A 21,960-nucleotide genomic window follows, 5' to 3' on the forward strand; every position below is an offset into this window, starting at 1 on the left:
ATATACAACAACCCGCGCATATGCGCGGGACATTACCTAGTTATTTCAAAAATGTAACTTACATCACTTCTTATCATATAAATAGCCATTCTCACATCCTTCTCTACCATATCTCATCTCTTCATTATTCTCTTTGTTTTTTTTTAAAGTTCTTGCATGGGGTGAAAACTCATTTAAAATATCATTGTAAGAGTTTGATTAATTATTTAGTTTAAACTTTTGTGTTCAATTTTATTTATTTTTTGTTTTTATGTATTTATATATGTCTTCATTGTTTTTTATATTTTTAAATGTAATACATATGTATAATAATATTTTATGGTTATAAGAAAATCAAGCTAAAGAAATCATCTTCGTTCTTTTACTTTGGATGTTTGTTTCTTTCTCACATATTCATGTATATTTAATTTATTTTCAAAAGTATGTAATTTTTTAACAAAATAAACTTTTTGTTATATAATTATCAAACCAATTTGTAAGACATTCTTTTAAGAATAATGATCCTTATATTTAGTTTGTGATTCAACATGTAATAATACAAAGAATATTATAATTTTTTTAAACTTTGAATTTTATATTTGATTTCCTATCTAAAAAACAATTTGATATTCCATTTTCTATCTATTATATATACTACAAGGATGAAAAATATAATTAAACCTAGAAATATAACTTAAATTAAGAGGAATATAAAAAGAGATTAAAAATAAAATTATTTCTTGAGAATTTTTAAGGTTTCACTCTCTCCTTATTGGTCCATTTAGCATTTATTTTTTAATTATAATATTTATTTTTAATTAAACCAAATATCTAACACATTTAGTCATATACTTTAATTCATACTTGAAATCCACACTTTACTATTAAATTGTAACTTAAATTATATAACCTTTCAATTGACTATTTGTTTCCTCCATTTAACCTCAGTTAACACACTATAAAATATAATTATAACTCCTCTTATTTAATTATTTTAGAATTGTAACTTAAATCATATTTTATCCTATAAATACTCATTTTTACATCCTCCTCCACCATATATGATATTCTCAATATTTTCTTTGTTTAATTTTTAATGTTCTTGCATGGGTTGAAAGCTCAACTAAGATATCATTGTAAGAGCTTGATTATATATTTGGTTAAAACTTTTGTATTCAATTATATTTCTTCTTTATTTTATGTACTTCTTCATTTTTTCATTATTTTTATACTATTAAATGTATAATACATATGCATAATAATATTTTATGGCTATAAGGAAATTACTTTATCGATGGGACAATATTTTTGACCATCGCACCATAAGAAAATCAAGCTAAATAAACCATTTTCATTGTTTTACTTTATATGTTTTTTTCTTTCTCACATATTCATGTACATTTATTTTATTTTCAAAATATGTAATTATTATAATAAAATTTTTTTTTTGTTATATTCAAACCAATTTGTAAGACATTGAAATTAATTAAAATTTTATACACAAATAAAGGTAATTTTTGTGTATATTTATAAGTTTACAGACATATTTGGATAAATTTCAACATTTTTAGTGGTTGTTTTGATAAAGTTTGAAAAAGGGGTAAATTTAAAAAGTGATATTTTTAAAGGGGTAATTTTTAAATTCTCCCAATATCATTCCTATTTTTATCATTAACAATATTATTGTTTTATCAAAAAATACTTAAAAGTACTAAAGAAAATTACTATAAAAATTGATTAATTGAACAATTAATCAACGAATATATTCAAAAGATATGGATGTATGCTTCTATTGTATGATTTACATAAATAACATGTAAAAATGTCATAAGCATTAAAATTTATTTAATCTATTTTTTATAAGTAATAAATAAATTAAAATAATTAAATAAATATACAACAACCCGCGCATATGCGCGGGACATTACCTAGTCATTTATAAAAATTAACACTAATTTTAACATCAGATATTTGTAATGATATAAATATTTAACATCAATTTGTAAATGACACAATAATTAGAATCACTTAATTCAATTGACACTAATATTTACATCAATTATTTAACTGATATAAATATTTAACATCAGTTATATTAATTGATGCAAAACTAACATCAGTTATAACAACCAATGCAAATATTATCTATAATTACATCAGTTGTTAGAGAAATGATAGGTATTATTTGCATCGACAGTTTTAAAATCATTTACTGAAGTGATGTAAAATGTTTTGGCATCAGTTAGAAGTAATACAAAAAAATAAAAATAAATGATACAAAATGCTCATTTTTTTGTAACCACTTATTTATAAACCCGACATATAATTTTGTTTAATTGTAAAATATAAACCCTAACAACTCCTTTATAAACCCAAACCGATATATAATTTTATTTTAATTGTAAAATCTAAACCCTAACCACTTATTTATAAACCCAAACCAACATATAATTTTGTTTTAATTGTAAAATATAAATCATACGCTCCATTCATAAACTCAAACCGATAAATAATTTTATTTTAATTGTAAAATCTAAACTTCAAAATAATATTTAATCATGTTTTATTAAAAAAATACAATTTTTGTTTCCTTAATCGTTTTTATTTTTCTGATTCTAATTTTAGTTTACTGTTTAAACATGGTACTAGATTTGGACCCGCACGTACGTGCGGGATTGATTTCAAAAACTAATTTTGCTATCATGTTTGCAATATATTATGTATATGTAGAGTTATATTTGTAAAAGACATTTCTTAAGAATGTTATTAGCATTCATAATCCAAACTCGTACCAGTTCAGTATTTGATTTGTTTTCAATTTAGTTTAAACAAAAGTAACGATAAGATTTGGTTTTGTTACCCGTAAAAACAACTATATTAAAAAGTTATATAGTAAAAGAAAAGAGTTTGTCTATTTTAGACCGGATAAAAACAACTAAAAATAATAAAAAATTCCTAACCCGGATGATAAAAATTCAAGCGGGTTAACACGTCTGCTATTCATACTCCACAACCGATTAAAATATGTTTAACTCACCAATATATACAGTTCGCATTCTCCACATTAGTAAATAATATATTTGCGTATATTCTGTTTGAATTCATGTATTACGCTAAATTTCCGACCCCTCTTTTATTAGGAATACAATTTAGATAATGATTTTTATTTACTGAATTACCTGTACCTTACCATATATGTTATTTCATATAGTCCATAATAGTATGTACGTATATGTCCTACTTGAGTTCCCGTTATCCCAAATTCCTTTTACCCTATATTTTCGTCGCGTATTTTACCAATAACAGTTTAGATAATGGTTTTCATTTTCTGAACTACCCGTTTTCTTCCCATACACGTTATTTCATATACCAATATATAAGATAACCTTATATTGTTCGCTTCAATGATTAAAAATTAAGTTATTATATTAAATTAACATATAGTTCTATTTTTTTCGTTTAAAAAAATTTCAGATAACCCGTAAACCCGACGTTTGACCAGTAAATTATATAATCAGTAAAGGCATGAAATTAAATTTCTTTATCCAAATTTAAATTATCAGTAAAATTTCAAATTAGATTTATTTATCCAAATTAAAATTTGTTTTGTTTTTAAATATTCTTAATGATAAGTAATTTTAACCATGAATATTTTTTTTTGATAATTATGTTATTTATATTAGTAACTTTTTAAGATTATAATATTTTATATTAGATATATATATATATATATATATATATATATATATATATATCTATTGCTTTTTGTTTTATTTGAAAGCTTTTAAATAAGCCACAAAACCGACGTTGATCCGGAAAAATATATAATTATCAGAAATAGCTTTAAAATTGAAATTATTGGTATCCAAATTATATAATCTGTTTCGTTATCCAAAGTTCTCGTTATGTATTTTCTTTGAAATAGTTTGGATACTGTTTTTTTTTTTTCCTAAATGAACTTTTTCCAGCGCTCTTTATGTAATTTCATGTCCTTGTATTTCGAACAAATAGGATTATAGAAATTTCATCTAATACATATTAAAAAAATTTTATTCTACATCAAAAAAAATTTGTATTTCACATATAAAAATTAGAATAATGTGAATCTTCTTTTCATATAAAATAATTTAAAATACAATCAATGATTAAAATATGAAATCTGAAATATGATTGCTCTATAATTTTGAATAAGAATTAAAAGTGGTTGGATTCAATTTGAGAAGATTGCTCCGTAATTTAGAATTTTACATTAGTTATTTTTGGAATTTGAAATAAGATAATAAGTATGTATTAAACTTGAAAATTTTATGAGCTATATGTCGTAATATTTAATGGGGATTTTCATACCTATATTTTCGTAATAATAAATATTTTCTTAATTTGAAGATTTTTTAGCTATTTTTTAGGATACTTGATTTTAGGGATCACTGTTTTAAAAAAAAAGAAATATTATGTTTCCTAAAATTTTGGATTTTTTTAAATTATCTTAACTATCCTTATTCTTGTTTATTGTTATAAATAAATGCATATGCTCTACACCTTTTAATTGTATATTATATGCTTACTTTATTCAAAATGTTTCCCTTTTAATAGTATAGATGATCGTGAAATCATAAGACTTTTTTTCACTCGATAAAAAAAAGTTCTGAAATTCTTCTTTCTGTAATCTGCATAAATACGCATTCTGTATGTATAATTTATAACGAGACTTTGTTTAACAACGAAACCAATATCAAATGTGTAAAGTAAGTAAAAATATATATATATAAGTAAAAACATCCAAACAGAGAAAAAAAAAAACAAAAAGTAAAAACAGCACAAGAACGTGAGAAAGGTTAAAAAAAAAACTCAAATTTTCAACGCCTGCACCTCGTGATTTGGCTGCAACCGCGGCGGTAAGGGTTAGCCTGAGCGCCGCGTTTGCAGTTGTAATAAGACGCACCGCGTCGAGAACAAGGAACATTGTTCTTCCTCATCGCACCGTAGCTTACATACTTCTTGGAAGCTAAAATGCGTCTACTGATCTCAGAATCGAGTTCAAACTCTTCTTCTTCGGCTATACAATCCGCTATTGATCCTTTGCAGTCAGAAGAGGTTCTTGTTCGGACCACAAACCCTAAAACGTCTTCGTAGCCGCCTGCTTCAACGGACACGATCACGATCATGGAAATCACAAGGACGACAAAGATTATACGAGAGTTCATCACCATTGTCTTTTTCTTACAAAACCTTCTGACTGAATCAGAGGTTTATGTATTCAACTACTTTTGTGAGTTTTGAAGCTGAAGACAGCTTTTGGTCTTTAGGCTCTTTATAAATCAAGAAAATTATTTAGAATATGAAGTTTGTTTTTGTTTTATTTACGTAAACACCATCAGTTTTTGATATTTATAAAGTTACACTTTAAAATTCGGTTTAATGATGTCGGCTTTGAATAAACTAACTCAAAACTTTGTGATGAATATAATAGCATAATTAAATATATTTTGAGCATCATAGAATCTTGACAATTGTCCACACATTCGTCAAGACATGTTACGCAATATCTGTAATTAGCAGTTTTAAATTTGTCTTATCAAATGAGAAGTATCCTATAAAATGCTACAAAAACATGTAGATATATGCAAAATACAACGGTGAGTGTTTCATCTTTCGTGCCGACAAATTGCAAATCATGGCAGAAGAACTAGTAGAATCATATATATATGGGCATCGTTTTGGTTGGTTTGTCAAAAGCCACGAAACGTTAATATATACATCTCCATACAAAAGTCAGAAAATGGTGTAAACTGGAGCCACCCTACTGTCCTACACCGACGGACGTTTTGTGAATCAACGTTTTAAAACTATTGGTCGCCTCGCCGGCCGTCCGATGATAATTCTTTAAATAAACAAAGTTGAAGACGTGTAGATCACTTCCTCCTAAAGTACACCACCACCACCACCACCTATAATAACTTATTAACTTCCCTATATAATCCTAGTTAGGCATGTCAATCGGGCTAGCCCAGCCCGGTCCGGCCCGAAACCCGTAAAGCCTTCATATACGTGAGTCCGGTCCGATCCGTCCCGAAAAATTTCCGAACCTATATTTCAAAGCCGGCCCGGCCCTAACAGGGCTACATGGCTTTTCGGGCTTTTTTGTGCTGTACTTAGCGATAAAAAATCAATTTCAAAGTTCATAATAGTATTTCAAAAACTATATTTAAAAGTCTACTATAAAAATAATGCATCAAATTTTAAATAACTTATCAATATTCAATAAAACTAACTTAATTTAAGAGAAAAAATAAAAGCCAAATAAATTATTTACACTTTAACCCAATAAAACATGGAACTAAAACACTTTAAAGTATATTATAGAGTCAAAATTTAATATATATTTTGATGATTTCAAAATCATGATACTTATATATATTTAGTTATAGCTTTGTTGACATATATAAATAAGAGTTTATAAAGATTTTAAAAGTAATAAGTAAGGCTAGTAAGTAAATATGAAAACTATAACATTAATCAAATCTTTTAATTAAACTAAAATATTAAAAAATTGAAAATATATTTGTTTAAGGGCTTTTCGGGCCAGCCCGAACCCGACCGGGCTAAGCCCAAAAAATCCTTTAGCCCGAATGGACTTAACCCAAAAAACCCGGTTTTTTCTGGACATATATATTTAAGCCTGAGCCAGATGTTTTTCAGGACCAGGCCAAACTAACCCGCAGGCTTTAGTCCTAATTGACATGCCTAACCCTAGTGTTAACATTTTTATATACCAAACAAAAAAGAGTCCAAAGTCAGCGATTTTTTCTATATATACAAATGTATTTATACTTGTAACTAGGCATGACCACGGTTACGGTTAATGCGGTTATGGTTAATTAACCACCGGTTAACGGTTATAATTTTTTAACCATAACCTTAATCATTATATATACGGTTAAGACGGTTACGGTTATATACGGTTACGGTTAAATACGGTTACGGTTATTTGATGATTATTATAATATTAATATTGGAGATAAAATTTTATGAAATATTATTTATTTTACAAGTAAAAAATATATCTGATTTCAATTATTTATAGTGAATTAGTTAAATCTGGGTATTGTATACAGTTATAATATAATTTATTTTAAAATTTTAAATATGCGGTTAACCGAGCGTTTAACCGTACGGTTAACCGACGATTAATTACGGTTAATTATGGTTACGGTTAATTAACGGTTACGGTTATTATTATTTTTTAACCGTAACTAATTTACTTTTACGGTTAACGGTTACAATTTTTAACCGTTTTATACGGTTACGGTCCGGTTACGGTTGATAAACGGTCCGGTTACGGTTAAAAATACGGTTAAGGTTAGCTTTTGGTCATGCCTACTTGTAACGTTTATATTATTAAATATTAATCATCAACTCATTGATACCTCCATTGAATATTATTCATGATATTTGTTATTGGTCTTCTTGTTTCCAGTTTATAGAATTCATTTTCACTCGAAGGAATTGTAATAACGTTACATATTTATTAGCAAAATATAGGTGTATTTCTTCGTCTTTTTCTGATTGTTTTAGTCCGCTGCAATGGCTATCTGAACAATTGTATACTGACTACGTTAATTCATCTATATAATTCTATTTTAACGAAAAATACTTGTAACATTTATATATATATGTAAACATGCATTATTGTATGGGTTATGTGTGTGTCAAATGTGTATGGGTTCGGCCACAGTTGGGATTTTGACTCTAATTGAAAAGTCCAACACACATACACATCAACGTTTGTATTTTTGAAATAAAACAAACATAAACTTTTGATATTAATTAATTAGCTTGTCTTTGTGGTTCTTTTGTATAATCGTATTGTTATATAACGTATCATTAAATACTGTATATATATGAAAGACTAACGTTAATAATGGAAGGCATTACAGAAGAGAAGCGGCGCATAACATGCGAGGTGCAACCGCTCGGGACCAATCACACAGATCACCATAAAGGACTTAGGAATCGGCGTTTGCCCAAATTGTCAACTCTCCACTTACCTAATTATACATTTCTTGTCTTTGATTCTTACATAATCTAGTGAGAAAATTATGTCTTTGTTTCTTACATAATCTAGTGTTCTTCTTAAAAGAAGAATCGTAGAGCAATCCCACTATTTATATCAGTGTATAAAAATGTTAACAAGCTATTGAGAATTTAAAAACATATATGATTTGAGTAATGGTTAAAAAATGTGATATTTGTGTCACGTTTTGATATGTTCAGAGAGAAACAATGTATAATTACGTGAAATTAGTTTATTTATTGGAATCAAAAAAGTGAGTATAACCACGATTTGATAGTTATTCACATTCAGCAATTACAGAAGAACAACATGATATTTGCTAGTTTCTGATCAGTTCAAGTTCCACTGATATCAAACCATTATAATTTATGAATGTACCATACTTTACAATATAAACGTCTTAGCTGGTTTGGTCTCTATGCCATCCGATTAAAGTGTAAGCTTTTAAGGCATCATAAAACTAAAATTAGTGTGTAATATATAAACATGATTTGTTTAGATTTATAACCAGAAAGTGCGATTTCTTATTCAATTTTTTCTTGGTCTTGTAAAACGGTCATAGACATAAACCTTTTACCGACACAAATTTGACTAAGGGAAGAAAAGAAAGATTACCAAAAGAATCTTGTTTACTCCACCTTTAAGAAAGTGGCAAAAGGGAACAAACTGTACCAGTTTTGTCAAAAGAACGAGAACAGCAACACTTGAATTCCAATGCTTCATTTTCGTTCTCTAGATATATACATTGAATCGCCGCAAAGATGCATTCGTCGATTCTCATGATCTGATTAGTTGTGTTGCGATGTTAATACGATGCAAATCCCTTTTCCGGCGACGGCGGAATTCCGATTTACTTTTGTCCTAGTTTCACGGTGTAATCGAAGGCCCGACCCATTAAAAAATTATATAAGTATAATGGCCTTTTAACAAAAAAATAACAACACTTGAGTTCATTTCTACGGATGAATTATTTTATCGGTCTCCTAAAAATCTAACCAATAAAAATAGGGAATTTTGTTTGCTATGCCATTTTTAAAACTCAAATTTGTTAAAGTGCCATTAACAAAAACTTCTTTCAAAACGTGCCACAAAGAGGAAAGCTCGGACGATTTTGCCCTCGCAGAAAAAGACAAAACAAAACGATAGACAAAATTAAAATAGAAAAAGAAATCTCGTTCACAAGATCTTGTCCACTACATCTGATCCGCCATAACTAGTCGACCAAAATTGGTTCGCCAAATCTTGTCCATCTACAGAAAAATGTATTGTCCATAGTGTAATAACCGCATCACTTGTTTCATCGTCTGGCTGGTCCGCCGAATCAGGTCATTAGAACTGGTCCGCCGGTTTTTGTCACATAGGACAAGTCTATCTTAACTAGTTTTTGTCCGCCAAAAAATGATTCATCGGATCTGGTTAAAGTTCGTAGAAACTGACTTTGGTTCGCCTGAACTCGTCCACCAGATCTGCTCTATCAGAACTCGTCTTTCTGGTTGATCGAAACTGGTCCGCTGAATCTGGTTATAGTTCATCAGAACTGACTGTGGTCTGCCAGAACTCGTTTGTTGGAGTTATAGTCTGTCGAAACTGGTCCGTCGAATCTGGTCTGCCAAAACTGGTTATAATCATCGGATATGGTCCGCCGGATCTGGTCAGTCGGATCTGGACTGTTGGAGTTCGTCCGTCGAAGTTCGTCAGCCGTATTTGGTCCGCCGGAGTTCGTCCGTCAGATCTACTATGGTCCGCCGGATCTGGTCTGTTGGATTTGGTCCATCGAATCTAGACTGTCAGAGTTCGTCTGCCGGAGTTTGTCCGTCGGATCTGGTTCACTAGAAGTGTTTAATGTTGGAAGAAGAAAAAGAAGAATGAAGAAGAGAGAGATTAAAAAAAAAAAAAGTCACAACATAGAGCATCCAATTAGGACAGGGGTACAATGGTCTTTTGACAAAGACATTGTGGCAGGCGGGAGAAGATGTTTCTTATAATGGCACTGCATAAAACTTTTGTTACTGTAGAGGACATAGCCTACAATTTTCTCATAAAAATAGAGTAACATGTCACATAATAGTGTACTATTGTATTTAAAAATAAATCAAAATTAAAATTAATAAAACAAAATATACTTTGTAAACAAGATGAAATTAGATGCTCTTCGTATGCCAATCTCAACTTTCAAGTTTAATTTCTCCATTTCTAGATTCCACCATAACAACACTGTGCTTGACCTTTAAATTCGGACCAACAAAACAACGACAGTACCACAAAACTCATACATGACAATAACAATAAAATACGACAGCCCGTTAACCTCAGTGGGATCAAGCTAGTTCGGTCCAGAGTTTTGGGTACATGTTGGCATCTAATATGGGCTTCACACAAGCCAACAAAGGATTAGCCATAAACAAGTTTTTCAGCAAAAAAATTTCCCGACAAAAAAAACTTTCGAGAAAATTTTGTCAAAAATTTTGTTTTGTTTGCGGGAAAAAATTAATTTTTCATTTTGTTGATGATATTTTTGTAATGGAAAAGGCATTTGTATTTAATTACATTTTTTTGTTTAGTGGAATTTCCATTTGTGAAAGTCCGTTTTAATAAACGAACGTAAATAGGTTCGTTTATTTATGTCCGATAAATTTTATATTTGACGCACGGATATTAAATGGGCTTAAATTTTTGTGAATAGCTGTTTATGTCCATTTTCCAACTAAAATATGGACACTGGTGTTTGTTCATAATTATCTTACACAACTTCGAAAGTCTAAACCAAAAGTAGGCGAAGCTAATTGAGTCATAACAGGCTATTTTTAACGGGCTATTTTTATGGAAGCTAATAACATGGGCCTCCAAAGCCCATAAGAAAAACTTAGGGTTTTTGTTTTACCCTAAAGTATAAACTCTGTGTCTCCTTCATCGTTTCTCCCCCGTTGCCGCACTTGCTTTTGCTTCTCCTCAGAGGTAAACTACTCCGCCCTTTTCACTTCATCATCTCCTTCTTCATCTTCGCATCTCCGTTTTTGTTACTATGCCACTGTATTCTCGTTTTCGTGATCTATGATGATTAGGGTAGAACCTTGAATAGGTTTGATAGCGAATATGTAGTTTTGGCAAACCCTAGAACTCTAGCTATAGTTTTTGTATCGCTAGTTTTGAACTTCTATAAAATTTTGGATCGTTGTGGTTTCTTGAATCCCTTTAGATATATAATTGTCATTGTTGATCTGTTTATGTTGCTTGTGATTGAACAATGTTGATACTAAGCCTAACATAAGAGTGTTGTTGTGTTTATTATATAGTCTTTGGATATTGATTCGTCTGCTCTCCAAGCTAATCATTCAAGATGCAAAACGAGGAGGGACAAGTCACAGAGCTCTACATTCCTAGGAAATGGTAAGAGAATGTTTATTTCTTTTATGTTTTGGTATCTCTGATTCTTAGAGCTCATAAACTGAGAATATTGGTTTCTGTTTGTTTTGACTGACTTATACAGCTCTGCTACTAACCGGTTGATTACATCCAAGGATCATGCCTCTGTGCAGCTCAACATTGGTCATTTAGATGCTGATGGTGTTTACACTGGACAATTCACCACCTTTGCTCTCTGCGGTTTCGTCCGTGCTCAGGTTTGTAACAACAACACACTTTTTTTTGACATATAGACTTGGGAGTATTCTTAATTCTTATGTTCCCAATTCGTCATTGCTTGTGCTGCTGCCTCTTATGCGTAGAAGTTGAATTGTCTCGAGTTTGTTTGTGTATTGGAAGACTCTTGTTAGATTGAATCTTTTCTACTAGTTAGCTTGATGATTAAATGTTAGGTAATCCTCTTCCTAAGAGACTGGTAATTAACTAACGATGTTATCGTTCTTGATTTGCAGGGAGATGCAGACAGTGGTGTAGACAGGTTGTGGCAGAAGAAGAAGCTCGAAGCCAAACAAAACTAAAAAAAGCTTTAAGTTTGTCTTTTGTCTTTGATCAGATTCTTGTTATTTTGTTTCTTCTCTCGAAAGATTTATCTCATACTGAAGTAATGATTTTGGCTTGAGTCTTTGGAACTTCATTGCTTTTTTGTGTTCAATTTTTTTCTCTAGTACGTTAAAGTATCTCTTCTCGACCATTGTTATTTTTTGGATTTGCTCGTCTCCGAGAAAAAAAGAAAATTTGAATACGTTACGTAGAATCAGATTCTCTTTGGTCTGTTCTGTCTTAACCATTGAAGAACTTAAGGAGTGAAACATTACTATATATTAAAACTAAAACATGTAAGACCAATATAACAATTCGATTCATACTTTTTTATATTTATATTCTTTGTCATCAAAATATGCTTTCTGAATTCTGCTTGAAATAAGCATCTTCAAAATACATACACAAAAGCCATCTTTCTCTTCAAATTTTTTATCTTGCTTTTTCTCAATTATTCTTATTCCCTTTCAGTTCTTTTTAATTATAAAGATTTATTCCTCTACTAGTCCAAATATTCTCCTCAATGTTTTATTCTAAAATTTGCACTCAAAAATATGATATTCCAAAGTAGTACCTCACTTCACCATGTCACATTTTTTTCTTCTAAATTTTATTTTTAATCTATAACTAAATTGAGTTACATGACACAATGCCGTATATCTTCTCTAAGCAATTACAAAATTTGTAGAATTTTTTAATATATAATCATTTTACTACAATTTATACATTATTTTCTTACAAAATATGTCAATTTTTTTTTGGTTTTGTGAATTAGTGATGCCTTTTTTTTTTTGGAATATTATCAACTAGAAATTCGTATAATATAAGTGCACGAAAAGTTTTGTTTTTCCATGAATGTAAATTTCATAATTAATTTACAAAATATATTTATATTATAAATTAATATTTCGATAAATTAATATATTTTTTCGAGTCCAATTTAGGTTTTCGAACCAATTAGTATATTGATAAATTAATAACTCGATAAATTAACAAAATATAGCAATTTTAACAATATCAATTTATAAATGTTTTACTTAATTAAATACTAAATATATACATGTCTTTTTTATATGTAAATTTTTCATTTTGCCGAGTATCTTTTATTCAAGGTATATATATAATTTAACCTACTATTTTTTGTTTACGCAAATACCCCTCTAATAACCCAATGTTCGGCAATTTACAAGATGCCCACTTGAAACCCAATTACGTCAATTTGCTACTAATCAAACCAATCTAATCACATTACGCAACAAGAGTTTGGGTTCCCTTCACTGAGTGCCTCAAACGAATCCGACGGCTGAGATCTATACGAATAAAATTCGGGCGGTGGAGATTCGTATCCCGTGTCCACGTACTCGTAAGAATAATACGACGTCGGATGAATAGGACCAGGAGCCGCGTAATACGACGCCGTCTCGTTCCCACCGTTACTCATCCCGTGCGCCGTGTTGTAACTCACAGTGTAAGACGGCGCCGTTTGAGTCTGCTGCGTCTGATAAAACGAAGGGGGCGGCGGTCCTGGACTGTACGTTTGTTGTGGATGATGACGTGGAGGACTGTGAACCGTCGGATACGGATTCTGTTGCTGTTGATGAAAATGTGGAGGATGTCCATGTATAATGTGATGATCTGGTGGAGCAGAGTATATCACTGTCTCCGGTGGTCCATCGTTTTGCGGCGGACCACCTCCACCACCACAACCACCACCACCACTGCCGCCACCGCCACCGCCTCCTTCCATCACAACCGTCGTGTTCCCTAAGCTTTTCTTCTTCTTTTTCTTTTTCTTCTTCTTCTTCGGAGCTCCATCACCTTGAGGTTGAGGTTGGCCGTTCACAAACGTCACAACTTGTTTCACCTGATCACAGTTTCCTCCTCCTCCTCCTCCACCTCCACCACCACCACTACCACCGCCGCCGTCTCCGCCGTTGTTGTTGTTTTCGTCGTCCTCGTCGCCACTTGTTTCTTCATTTCTTGCGTTCTTCTGATAATTACAATCGTTGTTGTTATCCATTGGCGGCGTTGGCCATAGCTCGGCGTGTCTACCGGCTTTCATGATCTTCTTGATTAAAAACTCCGGCTCTACGTTTCCGATCACCGTTACTTTTTGTTGCTTCACGTCGATGTTTGTTGTATATACTCCTAATGAATAAATCATTTTAGAGACGTAACATTATTAATAAAGAAGAACGTAACACAATTAATACACATGAAAGAGATTATATAATATAGTTTATACCATCGATTTTGCTTAGTATTTTCTTGATTTTTCTTTTGCAACCTTCGCAATGGATAGAAACTCGCAAAACCCATGTCTGCAATACAACAAAGAAAAACAAGAATCTTGAGGTAAAAAGATGATAGTTATATGAATAAGAAGAATAAGAAGAAATTGATTATGTCTTTACGTTGTATCTAAGAGGTTCAGGGTAGTTATCTTCAAAAAGGACATGTCTCTGATCTTCTTGTCTTGTGTCTGGTTTGATCTCTGTTCCTAAATCCATATGGAGAGAAAGATAGAGAGGAAGACGAAGCAGAGGGAGAAAGGAATCCATGCAACTTCATGTGTAAATATAGTAGTAGTAACGAAGTCATCGCTTCTATTGGGACTCCTTTAGCTGATGATATATTCTCTAATATTTACCTTTTTCTTGGCTGATAATATTCTCTACTATTTGCCTTTTTTTTCTAAAAAAGATTACAAAAATGATATAATTTTTTTCTTTTTTTTTTGCCGGCAAAAAAAAAAATGATAATTTTTCATTTAAAAAACGCTAGACCATCCTTATTGCAAGGTTAATTGCGATGAAATAAAATTATCAATTCTGTTATTCTTTTATTTGGCCAGTATTACTATTTTCAATGAGTAAACATATATTTTATTACAAGCAAATTGTGTTGTGACATTCACATAAATCCACCACATTAACATAAATATTTTAATTATAATCATCATAACAAAATTTTGGCAGCCAAATGTTTCCTCAAATGATTTTAGTATGATTTTTTGACCATAGTATAAAAAATATTATAATAGGTTTGTCCACCCATTTAAAACGACGTCATTCAATGGCAAGTGAGCGGCAAAATCGCCAATGCTAATTGTCAATTGATGTGGTTCAGTGATTTTAATTTTGGTGCGTAGGGTTCTTTGTTTCTGATTCCACGATACGTTTCATCTTCTCCCTCGTGGATCTCCGGGTGAAATTATTGTTCAAGGTGAGTGATTCACTTGATAGGTATGTGTTGTTTAATTAGAAACAAATTTACTAGGGTGTTGGAGAATTTGGAATTTGGGATTATCCACTAGTTATGTACGAATCATTACATATTAGAATCTATTTGGTGTATGGGTCCTTTGCCTATTATTGTCTCCAATAGCCTTAAAGAAACTGTCTTTTTTGTTGCCTGAACAGTTGGGTTTCCGATGGATTTATCTTCTGATCAAGTTGTGATGAAGCTTGTTGAAATGGGTTTTGAAAAGTTGGATGCTTTGGAGGCTGTTACAGCTGTAGGTAAGTCATGTGATGCCGCTTTGGAGTATATTTTGAATGGACATCGTTCAACTGGTGGGTTTGAGCCGGCTAGTTCACTATGTTTTACAAGGAGTAACAAGACCCTTGGTAAAAGAGCTAAGCCATCTTCGTTTTCTTCGGGTTCAAAGCGTCAGTCGAGTTTGCTTGACCATTTTAGATCTCTGGACCAGAAAAAGCAAAAAGGTGACTGTTTTGGGACTGGAGTAGAGGATTCTCAGTTAGTAACGGTGTCTGATCCTTCGGAAGAGCAGAGAAAGTGTTTTGCTCCAATGTGTTTGGAGTCTAGTAGTTTTACTGAAACAGAAATACGAAATGGTTGCGCTGAGGCGTCATCAACGTGGGAGAAAAGAGTTAATTCTATACTACAAAACCGGTTTGGTATTTCATCCCTGAGAAGTTTCCAAAGAGAGGCTTTATCTACATGGATTGCTCACAAGGACTGTCTTGTCCTAGCTTCAACGGGATCTGGTAGTTTATTTCTTCGTTGCTGATGCCTTCTTCATTCTCATATGGAGTCAATAACATTCTAATTGTGGTTTCTATGTTTTCATCTTGCAGGGAAATCTCTTTGCTTTCAGATTCCTGCATTACTAACGGGAAAGATTGTTGTCGTTATTTCACCTTTGATAAGCCTGATGCATGATCAATGCCTCAAGCTATCAAGGCACAGAATCTCTGCTTGTTTTCTTGGCTCAGGCCAACTTGATAATTGCATAGAAGAGAAGGCAATGCAGGGAATGTATCAGATCATATATGTTTGCCCTGAGACAGTGGTTCGGTACACAACACATCACAACTTTCTGAAATTCTCTGAAGTGTGTTTATATTATTTCATTAAGAAAGGTCAAAACTTGATCGCAGATTGATTAAACCACTCCAGAAGCTTGCGAAGACTCATGGAATTGCTCTTTTTGCAATTGATGAAGCTCATTGCGTATCAAAGTGGGGACATGATTTTCGTCCTCACTACAGGTATGATTTTTGACAGTCAAAAACTTGTTAATATTATTGCTTTGAAGTGTTCTTCTTGGTAATCTTAAACAAACCTCCTGCTGCCGAATCGTTAGGAGATTATCCGTGTTGCGGGAAAACTTCTGTGCCAGCAATTTGGAATTCTTGGAACATGATGTACCGATAATGGCATTGACTGCAACAGCCACAGTTCACGTACAGGAAGATATTCTTGCGTCTCTTCATCTGTCAAAGGAAACAAAAACTGTGCTTACTTCATTTTTCAGGCCAAACCTACAATTTTCAGTGAGTGAGCAGTAAACTTCACTTCTTACATATTGAACTGTTTCGCATTTGTAAACAAGCATAAGATTGGCAGATCAATCTGTAATTTTTTACTCGATGCTAGTATGTGGATCATGAGTTTTGCAACATGACTCTGATATTTTACTGTCATATGCAGGTTAAACATAGTCGAACCAAGTTTGCATCTTCATATGCAAAGGATTTCCAAAGCTTAATTGACTTATACACTGAAAAGAGAAAGTTGAATGGGAAAAAGCTAGCAGTAATTTCAAGAGTGTCAGATGGGCAGAATGATTTTGGTTATATCGATGCTGAAAACATCCATGAGACAGATTACGATGAGGATGACGAGGATCAAGAAAACAATCTTGCAAAGGAAAAAAATTCAAATGGGAAAGAAATGTTAGAAGAATATCTGGAAGATGAAACCGACACTTTCCAGAGTGTTGATGATTGGGATGGTAAGCTTTTCAATTATGTTTGGAAACAGAGAGGATCATCGTGATCTAAAACTGTTGATAAAATTACAGAACCTTTGATTAGACGATTGGTTAGTGAAATTGATAATAGCATTAGTAAAATAAATATACTTGGCATCTGACCATCCCTTGGTTAAGTTGTCAGCTCCTGTGCATATAAAAGAGGCATAAAGGCTCAGCGTCACTTATTCAAAGTGAATTATATATGTATTATGCAGACAACAGAACTCAAGTCTTGGGTGATTTTCCTGTGAGTTTTTGAAATATCTTTGGTGTTGAGAAATGGTGATTTAGATTAGCTTTAATCATTGCAGTGGCTTGTGGCGAGTTCTGCGAAATGCCTCCTTGTGAAGTCCTGGATATGCCTGCCCCTTCCGAAAAGCAAACGGATTATGAAGGACTGACAATCATTTACGTTCCTACAAGAAAAGAGAGTGTCAACATTGCTAAATATCTTTGTGGGGTTGGACTGAAGGCTGCAGCATATAATGCATCGGTATGGACTGAGATATCTAACTTTTTCCTGCTTTAAGAAGCCCCCTGCACTATTTTTCTTAAGAATGAATGTTGTCGAGTGTCGACCTCTGCTAACTTGGTTGTCAAAAATTTGTATTCCAAATTAAATGCTGTTCTTTTAAAATGTTGTTATGGCTCTATGATCAGTTTGTTACGTTTCACAGTTGCCAAAAAAACATCTCAGACAAGTTCATCAGGACTTTCACGATAATAAGCTGCAGGTATATACATAAAACCTTTTCTGTTCTTATGTGTTATAGCTCAAAACTTAATGCTCTACTCTGTTCTTCAATTCACTGTTCCGTCTTCTTCTTTGTCGGAATAATATGTGGAAGATCATTATTGCTATGTTACTCCTTTTAGGTTGTTGTAGCCACAATTGCGTTTGGAATGGGAATTGACAAGAAAAATGTTCGGAAAATCATCCACTATGGTTGGCCGCAGGTCTCTTTCAGAAGCTCTTTATAAGACTTTCAAATTTAACATTTCCTTCCCTGAGATTCACGTGCTAATGCATATTTGTTGTTCTCTCGTCTACATCTCATTGAAATAATAAAACTGCAGAGCTTAGAAGCATATTACCAAGAAGCTGGCCGAGCTGGAAGAGATGGCGAATTAGCTGAGTGCGGTGAGTTGATTAATGATTTCTTTTGACTGTGTAAATTAATTCTTATTTGCATCGCTTATGTAAGTAATTATATGGGATTTACAGTGCTCTATGCTGATCTATCGAGAGCCCCAACGCTTTTGCCAAGCCGTAGGAGTAAAGAACAGACAGAGCAAGCATACAAGATGCTATCAGACTGTTTCAGGTCTCTATACTATTCATAAAAATATTTTTTTTCCTTTTCTTATGCAGATATTTTCACTTATCGTTCTATTCTCCATTATATTTATTTTCCTTTTCTTATGCAGATATGGAATGAATACTTCACAATGTCGAGCGAAAATACTAGTGGAGTACTTTGGGGAGAATTTTAGTTCCAAGAAGTGTAACATGTAAGTCATGCCCTTGTTTTTGAAAACCATAAAAGAAAACTAGCAAACAGTCAATCTTGCTAATCTATGAAACAGATGTGATGTTTGTACTAAAGGGCCTCCGGAGCAAGTAAATGTACGAGAGGAAGCTAATCTTTTGTTTCAAGTAATCAGTGCTTTTCAAGTATGTCTTTTCTCTAATCCCTTATTTGAAAGTTTGGTTGTTCGTATGAGTGATACCCAAAGGATTCCATGACACCCAATCAAATATTTCTATTTAGTACCTGGGATTTCTTCTACTAGCCTTTCTTTCTGGAACTTAAGCTGCTAGTATATTAGTTGCAGGTAGAGAATACCTCTGAGCATGCACCATATGAAGATTATGGACTTGGCAACAGCAAACAAAAGAAATTATACAACAAGCCAAATCTTCTGTTCTTTATCGGTAGAATCAGGGAACAGGTAAACTTCTATTTCAACAAATTACATGTAGTTTTATGATGTTCTTGATGATATTCATGTGATGCCTCTGGTTAGTGTAGTGTCAAAAATTCAAGGAAACAGATTTTCTTTGGTGGAAAGGTCTTGCCCGTATCATGGAAGCTAAAGGATACATCAAAGAGATGGATAACAAGGTAAAGTACAGTAGTAACCAACAAAACCCAACAGTTCTTCTTTCATTTTCATGATCGTTTTATCGATAAAGCTACAGTCACATATTCGATTATAACCATGTTACTGATCTGTGTGTTGCAGGATCGTCGAGTTGAGGTTAAATTTATAAAGCCAACAGAAAAAGGGAACAAAGAACTTGACTTCGAAGTTGAAAAACCACTCTATGTGTACCCGGAAGGCGACATGCTGCTCTCGTTGAAACAAGATCAAACATACAGCGGATTCTCTGAATGGGGAAAAGGATGGGCAGATCCAGAAATCCGACGTAAGAGGTTAGACAGAAGAGAAAGGAAGCCTCGAAGAAAAAGGAAACCCCGAAAAGAACGATCACGAGGACCTTCTTCAAAGTTGCATTCATGTAAAAGCAAAGAATAATAATCTCAACTCTCACAAGGTAATGAATCCACTTTATTATATATTCTTTCTCTTTTAACCAAACCCATTAATCCATCCATGGATCTTTATGGAAGCATAATAGTTCTATCTACAATTGCTCTTTCAGGCTCCTTCTTCTTTGCTCTCAGTCCCATCTTGAAGCAGAGACACCGCACCATCGAGAAACTTAAGCTCGTGAATGAAGCTTTGGCTACTGCGGAAGAGAATGTGGCTAGACTCCAAGAACGTCATGATGTGATACTCAAAGAGATATGTTCTTATTATCTCGTTAACACCGAGCTCCAAGAAGCTTTAGTTGCAGCTAGAACAGCCATTGATAATGCTTCTGCATTTGTCATAGAGCTCAGAAGATTACAGTTAAACATTTTAAACTCTTTTTCTTAAATCAAATTTTTTTGTACTTTACTACGCTAATTAAAAATTAATACATTCGAAATTTCACTTCTCAAATTTTTTTGTAATGTAATTAAGAATAATATTTATTGTGCTGTCAAAATTAATTGAACTTTGGAGTTAATTACTCTGGCCCCTGAGTAAACCAAAAAGATAAGATTAATTATAGGTTGACGTGTGAGAATGAATCTAACGGCTGAGAGTACTCGAGTGTTTTATTCCCACCTTCCTTTTACGACCCCCACGTGTAATGTCACGCAACGGACTCGTAACAACCGTTAGATCAAAATCCAAGAAAGATACAATCTGAACGGATAACATCAGCTACTACACGGATCGCCAACGTGGCAATACTTCGTATATACATACACGTCGTTGAGTCTCCTCATTTTACGCAAATCGTAAACCGCCACTAAACCGAAACAACAAATAAAGAAAAACACAGAGAGATCCATTTGTGAGGAATCTTCTTCTTTTGAGCTTTTCTTTTTTTTTTGTTTAACAATGGAGTCAGCAGCAGCAGCAACAGCGTCGACGAAGCCAGCGAGAGGAGCCGGAGGAAGAAAAGGTGGTGATCGGAAGAAGAGTGTTACGAAATCAGTTAAAGCTGGTCTTCAATTTCCCGTTGGTCGTATCGCTCGTTACTTGAAGAAAGGTCGTTACGCTATCCGATACGGTTCTGGTGCTCCGGTTTACCTCGCCGCTGTTCTCGAATATCTCGCCGCTGAGGTATTAAACTTAGATCTCGTTCTCTCTGATGTCGCATTCTGAACCGGTTTTTGAAAATTTATAGATCTGGTTTTTGATTTCGAGGCGAGATAGATCTAACGGTGTTGGTGTTGTGTGTTTGTTGGTGGTTTTCAGGTTCTTGAGCTAGCTGGGAACGCAGCGAGGGATAATAAGAAGAACAGGATAAACCCTAGGCATCTTTGTTTAGCGATAAGGAACGATGAAGAGTTGGGGAAATTGCTAAGTGGTGTTACGATTGCAAGCGGAGGTGTTCTTCCTCACATTAACCCAGTTCTTCTTCCTAAGAAATCTCCATCTCAAGCTGAGAAAGCTTCACCTGCTTCCAAAGCTCCTAAGAAGGCTTGATTCAAGAAAAATGATCGATGTTTGCTTTTTTTTTTTTTTGTTGGTTTACTATATTCTCGGATCTAGATGATGAAGATGAAGATGAAGAAACATCTTGTTTTTTTTTTTTTTGGTTTTAGAGGATGATTGTGTAGGTTTCTGAAATCTTTCTTCTCTTTTGTTTTTGGATTGTCCAATGTAAAAAAACCATGAGAAGATGATGATGATTATGTTTTAAGGAATTTGTAATGGAAGATAACTAATTTCTGGGTTTTTAGTAACTTGAATCATTTGTCTAATTAATTACTTCATTTCTTGAACAGATCATACAATTATGATTTGTTTAAGTTGATGATTGAAATGGTTTAGGTACATTAATTGAAGTAGATTAGATGATTGATAGTAATTAGACTCAAGAACAAATTAAACACGAGAAAATGTTTGTCTAATTTGGGCTTTAGTTGGGCCTAAACTGATTGGATCATTTGTGTTTTCTGGAAAAGAGGATTTTTGTTTCCACTTTCCCGTTTTGGCGAATGCAGATTATTTACTATATCAATAACACAAATTACACGATAACATGCTTGTTCAATTAGGCTTTAACTGGGCCTAAATTGATAGGCCCATTAGTTTA

The 21,960-nt window shown here is 32.8% G+C and overlaps 5 protein-coding genes across 6 annotated transcripts; 3 read left to right on the plus strand and 2 right to left on the minus strand.

Annotated features, from left to right (window-relative positions):
• Positions 1-4,762: 4,762 nt before the first annotated feature.
• On the minus strand, positions 4,763-5,240 carry LOC17881279 (protein RALF-like 22). The gene has a single exon (XM_006288854.2). The coding sequence runs from the start codon at positions 5,187-5,189 to the stop codon at positions 4,836-4,838; it is 354 nt and encodes a 117-aa protein (XP_006288916.1). The 5' UTR covers positions 5,190-5,240; the 3' UTR covers positions 4,763-4,835.
• A 5,698-nt stretch (positions 5,241-10,938) lies between these two features.
• On the plus strand, positions 10,939-12,150 carry LOC17882836 (40S ribosomal protein S21-2). Its single transcript, XM_006288927.2, has 4 exons — positions 10,939-11,008; positions 11,347-11,440; positions 11,541-11,673; positions 11,929-12,150. The coding sequence occupies exons 2-4, from the start codon at positions 11,391-11,393 to the stop codon at positions 11,992-11,994; spliced, it is 249 nt and encodes an 82-aa protein (XP_006288989.1). The 5' UTR covers positions 10,939-11,008; positions 11,347-11,390; the 3' UTR covers positions 11,995-12,150.
• A 938-nt stretch (positions 12,151-13,088) lies between these two features.
• Positions 13,089-14,581, minus strand: LOC17883603 (heavy metal-associated isoprenylated plant protein 36). The gene is made up of 3 exons (XM_006287972.2): positions 14,431-14,581; positions 14,262-14,337; positions 13,089-14,164 (listed from the first exon to the last, which is right to left on the minus strand). The coding sequence occupies exons 1-3, from the start codon at positions 14,575-14,577 to the stop codon at positions 13,260-13,262; spliced, it is 1,128 nt and encodes a 375-aa protein (XP_006288034.2). The 5' UTR covers positions 14,578-14,581; the 3' UTR covers positions 13,089-13,259.
• A 587-nt stretch (positions 14,582-15,168) lies between these two features.
• Positions 15,169-20,056, plus strand: LOC17884521 (ATP-dependent DNA helicase Q-like SIM). Of its 2 annotated transcripts, none has more exons than XM_006286994.2 (17): positions 15,169-15,241; positions 15,439-16,026; positions 16,117-16,336; positions 16,420-16,530; positions 16,626-16,815; positions 16,973-17,276; positions 17,609-17,790; positions 17,975-18,031; positions 18,174-18,254; positions 18,375-18,438; positions 18,523-18,622; positions 18,726-18,809; positions 18,885-18,972; positions 19,128-19,250; positions 19,331-19,423; positions 19,545-19,857; positions 19,966-20,056. In XM_006286994.2, exons 2-16 carry the CDS (start codon positions 15,450-15,452, stop codon positions 19,836-19,838), a joined length of 2,568 nt encoding a protein of 855 aa, XP_006287056.1. In that variant the 5' UTR covers positions 15,169-15,241; positions 15,439-15,449; the 3' UTR covers positions 19,839-19,857; positions 19,966-20,056. The 2 variants fall into 2 exon arrangements, with proteins under 2 accessions (XP_006287056.1, XP_006287055.1); XM_006286993.2 differs by having other exon boundaries at positions 19,134-19,250.
• A 617-nt stretch (positions 20,057-20,673) lies between these two features.
• On the plus strand, positions 20,674-21,607 carry LOC17884370 (probable histone H2A.5). The gene is made up of 2 exons (XM_006288786.2): positions 20,674-20,981; positions 21,117-21,607. Exons 1-2 carry the CDS (start codon positions 20,757-20,759, stop codon positions 21,345-21,347), a joined length of 456 nt encoding a protein of 151 aa, XP_006288848.1. The 5' UTR covers positions 20,674-20,756; the 3' UTR covers positions 21,348-21,607.
• The last annotated feature ends 353 nt before the right edge of the window (positions 21,608-21,960 follow it).

Source organism: Capsella rubella, unplaced genomic scaffold (genome assembly GCF_000375325.1).
Source record: "Capsella rubella cultivar Monte Gargano unplaced genomic scaffold, Caprub1_0 scaffold_6, whole genome shotgun sequence".
NCBI lineage: Eukaryota > Viridiplantae > Streptophyta > Magnoliopsida > Brassicales > Brassicaceae > Capsella > Capsella rubella.

Bases quoted from the DNA above. Each gene is read 5' to 3' on its own strand.
- LOC17881279 (XM_006288854.2), bottom strand. From the start codon at position 5,189: ATGGTGATGAACTCTCGTATAATCTTTGTCGTCCTTGTGATTTCCATG.
- LOC17882836 (XM_006288927.2), top strand. From the start codon at position 11,391: ATGCAAAACGAGGAGGGACAAGTCACAGAGCTCTACATTCCTAGGAAA. The intron at 11,441-11,540 runs GTAAGAGAATGT...TGACTTATACAG, and splicing joins CTCTACATTCCTAGGAAATG to CTCTGCTACTAACCGGTTGA. The intron at 11,674-11,928 runs GTTTGTAACAAC...CTTGATTTGCAG, and splicing joins GCGGTTTCGTCCGTGCTCAG to GGAGATGCAGACAGTGGTGT.
- LOC17883603 (XM_006287972.2), bottom strand. From the start codon at position 14,577: ATGGATTCCTTTCTCCCTCTGCTTCGTCTTCCTCTCTATCTTTCTCTC. The intron at 14,338-14,430 runs GTAAAGACATAA...GTTGTATTGCAG, and splicing joins CTGAACCTCTTAGATACAAC to ACATGGGTTTTGCGAGTTTC. The intron at 14,165-14,261 runs GTATAAACTATA...TTTATTCATTAG, and splicing joins AATACTAAGCAAAATCGATG to GAGTATATACAACAAACATC.
- LOC17884521 (XM_006286994.2), top strand. From the start codon at position 15,450: ATGGATTTATCTTCTGATCAAGTTGTGATGAAGCTTGTTGAAATGGGT. The intron at 16,027-16,116 runs GTAGTTTATTTC...TTCATCTTGCAG, and splicing joins CCTAGCTTCAACGGGATCTG to GGAAATCTCTTTGCTTTCAG. The intron at 18,255-18,374 runs GTCTCTTTCAGA...ATAAAACTGCAG, and splicing joins TCCACTATGGTTGGCCGCAG to AGCTTAGAAGCATATTACCA.
- LOC17884370 (XM_006288786.2), top strand. From the start codon at position 20,757: ATGGAGTCAGCAGCAGCAGCAACAGCGTCGACGAAGCCAGCGAGAGGA. The intron at 20,982-21,116 runs GTATTAAACTTA...GGTGGTTTTCAG, and splicing joins TCGAATATCTCGCCGCTGAG to GTTCTTGAGCTAGCTGGGAA.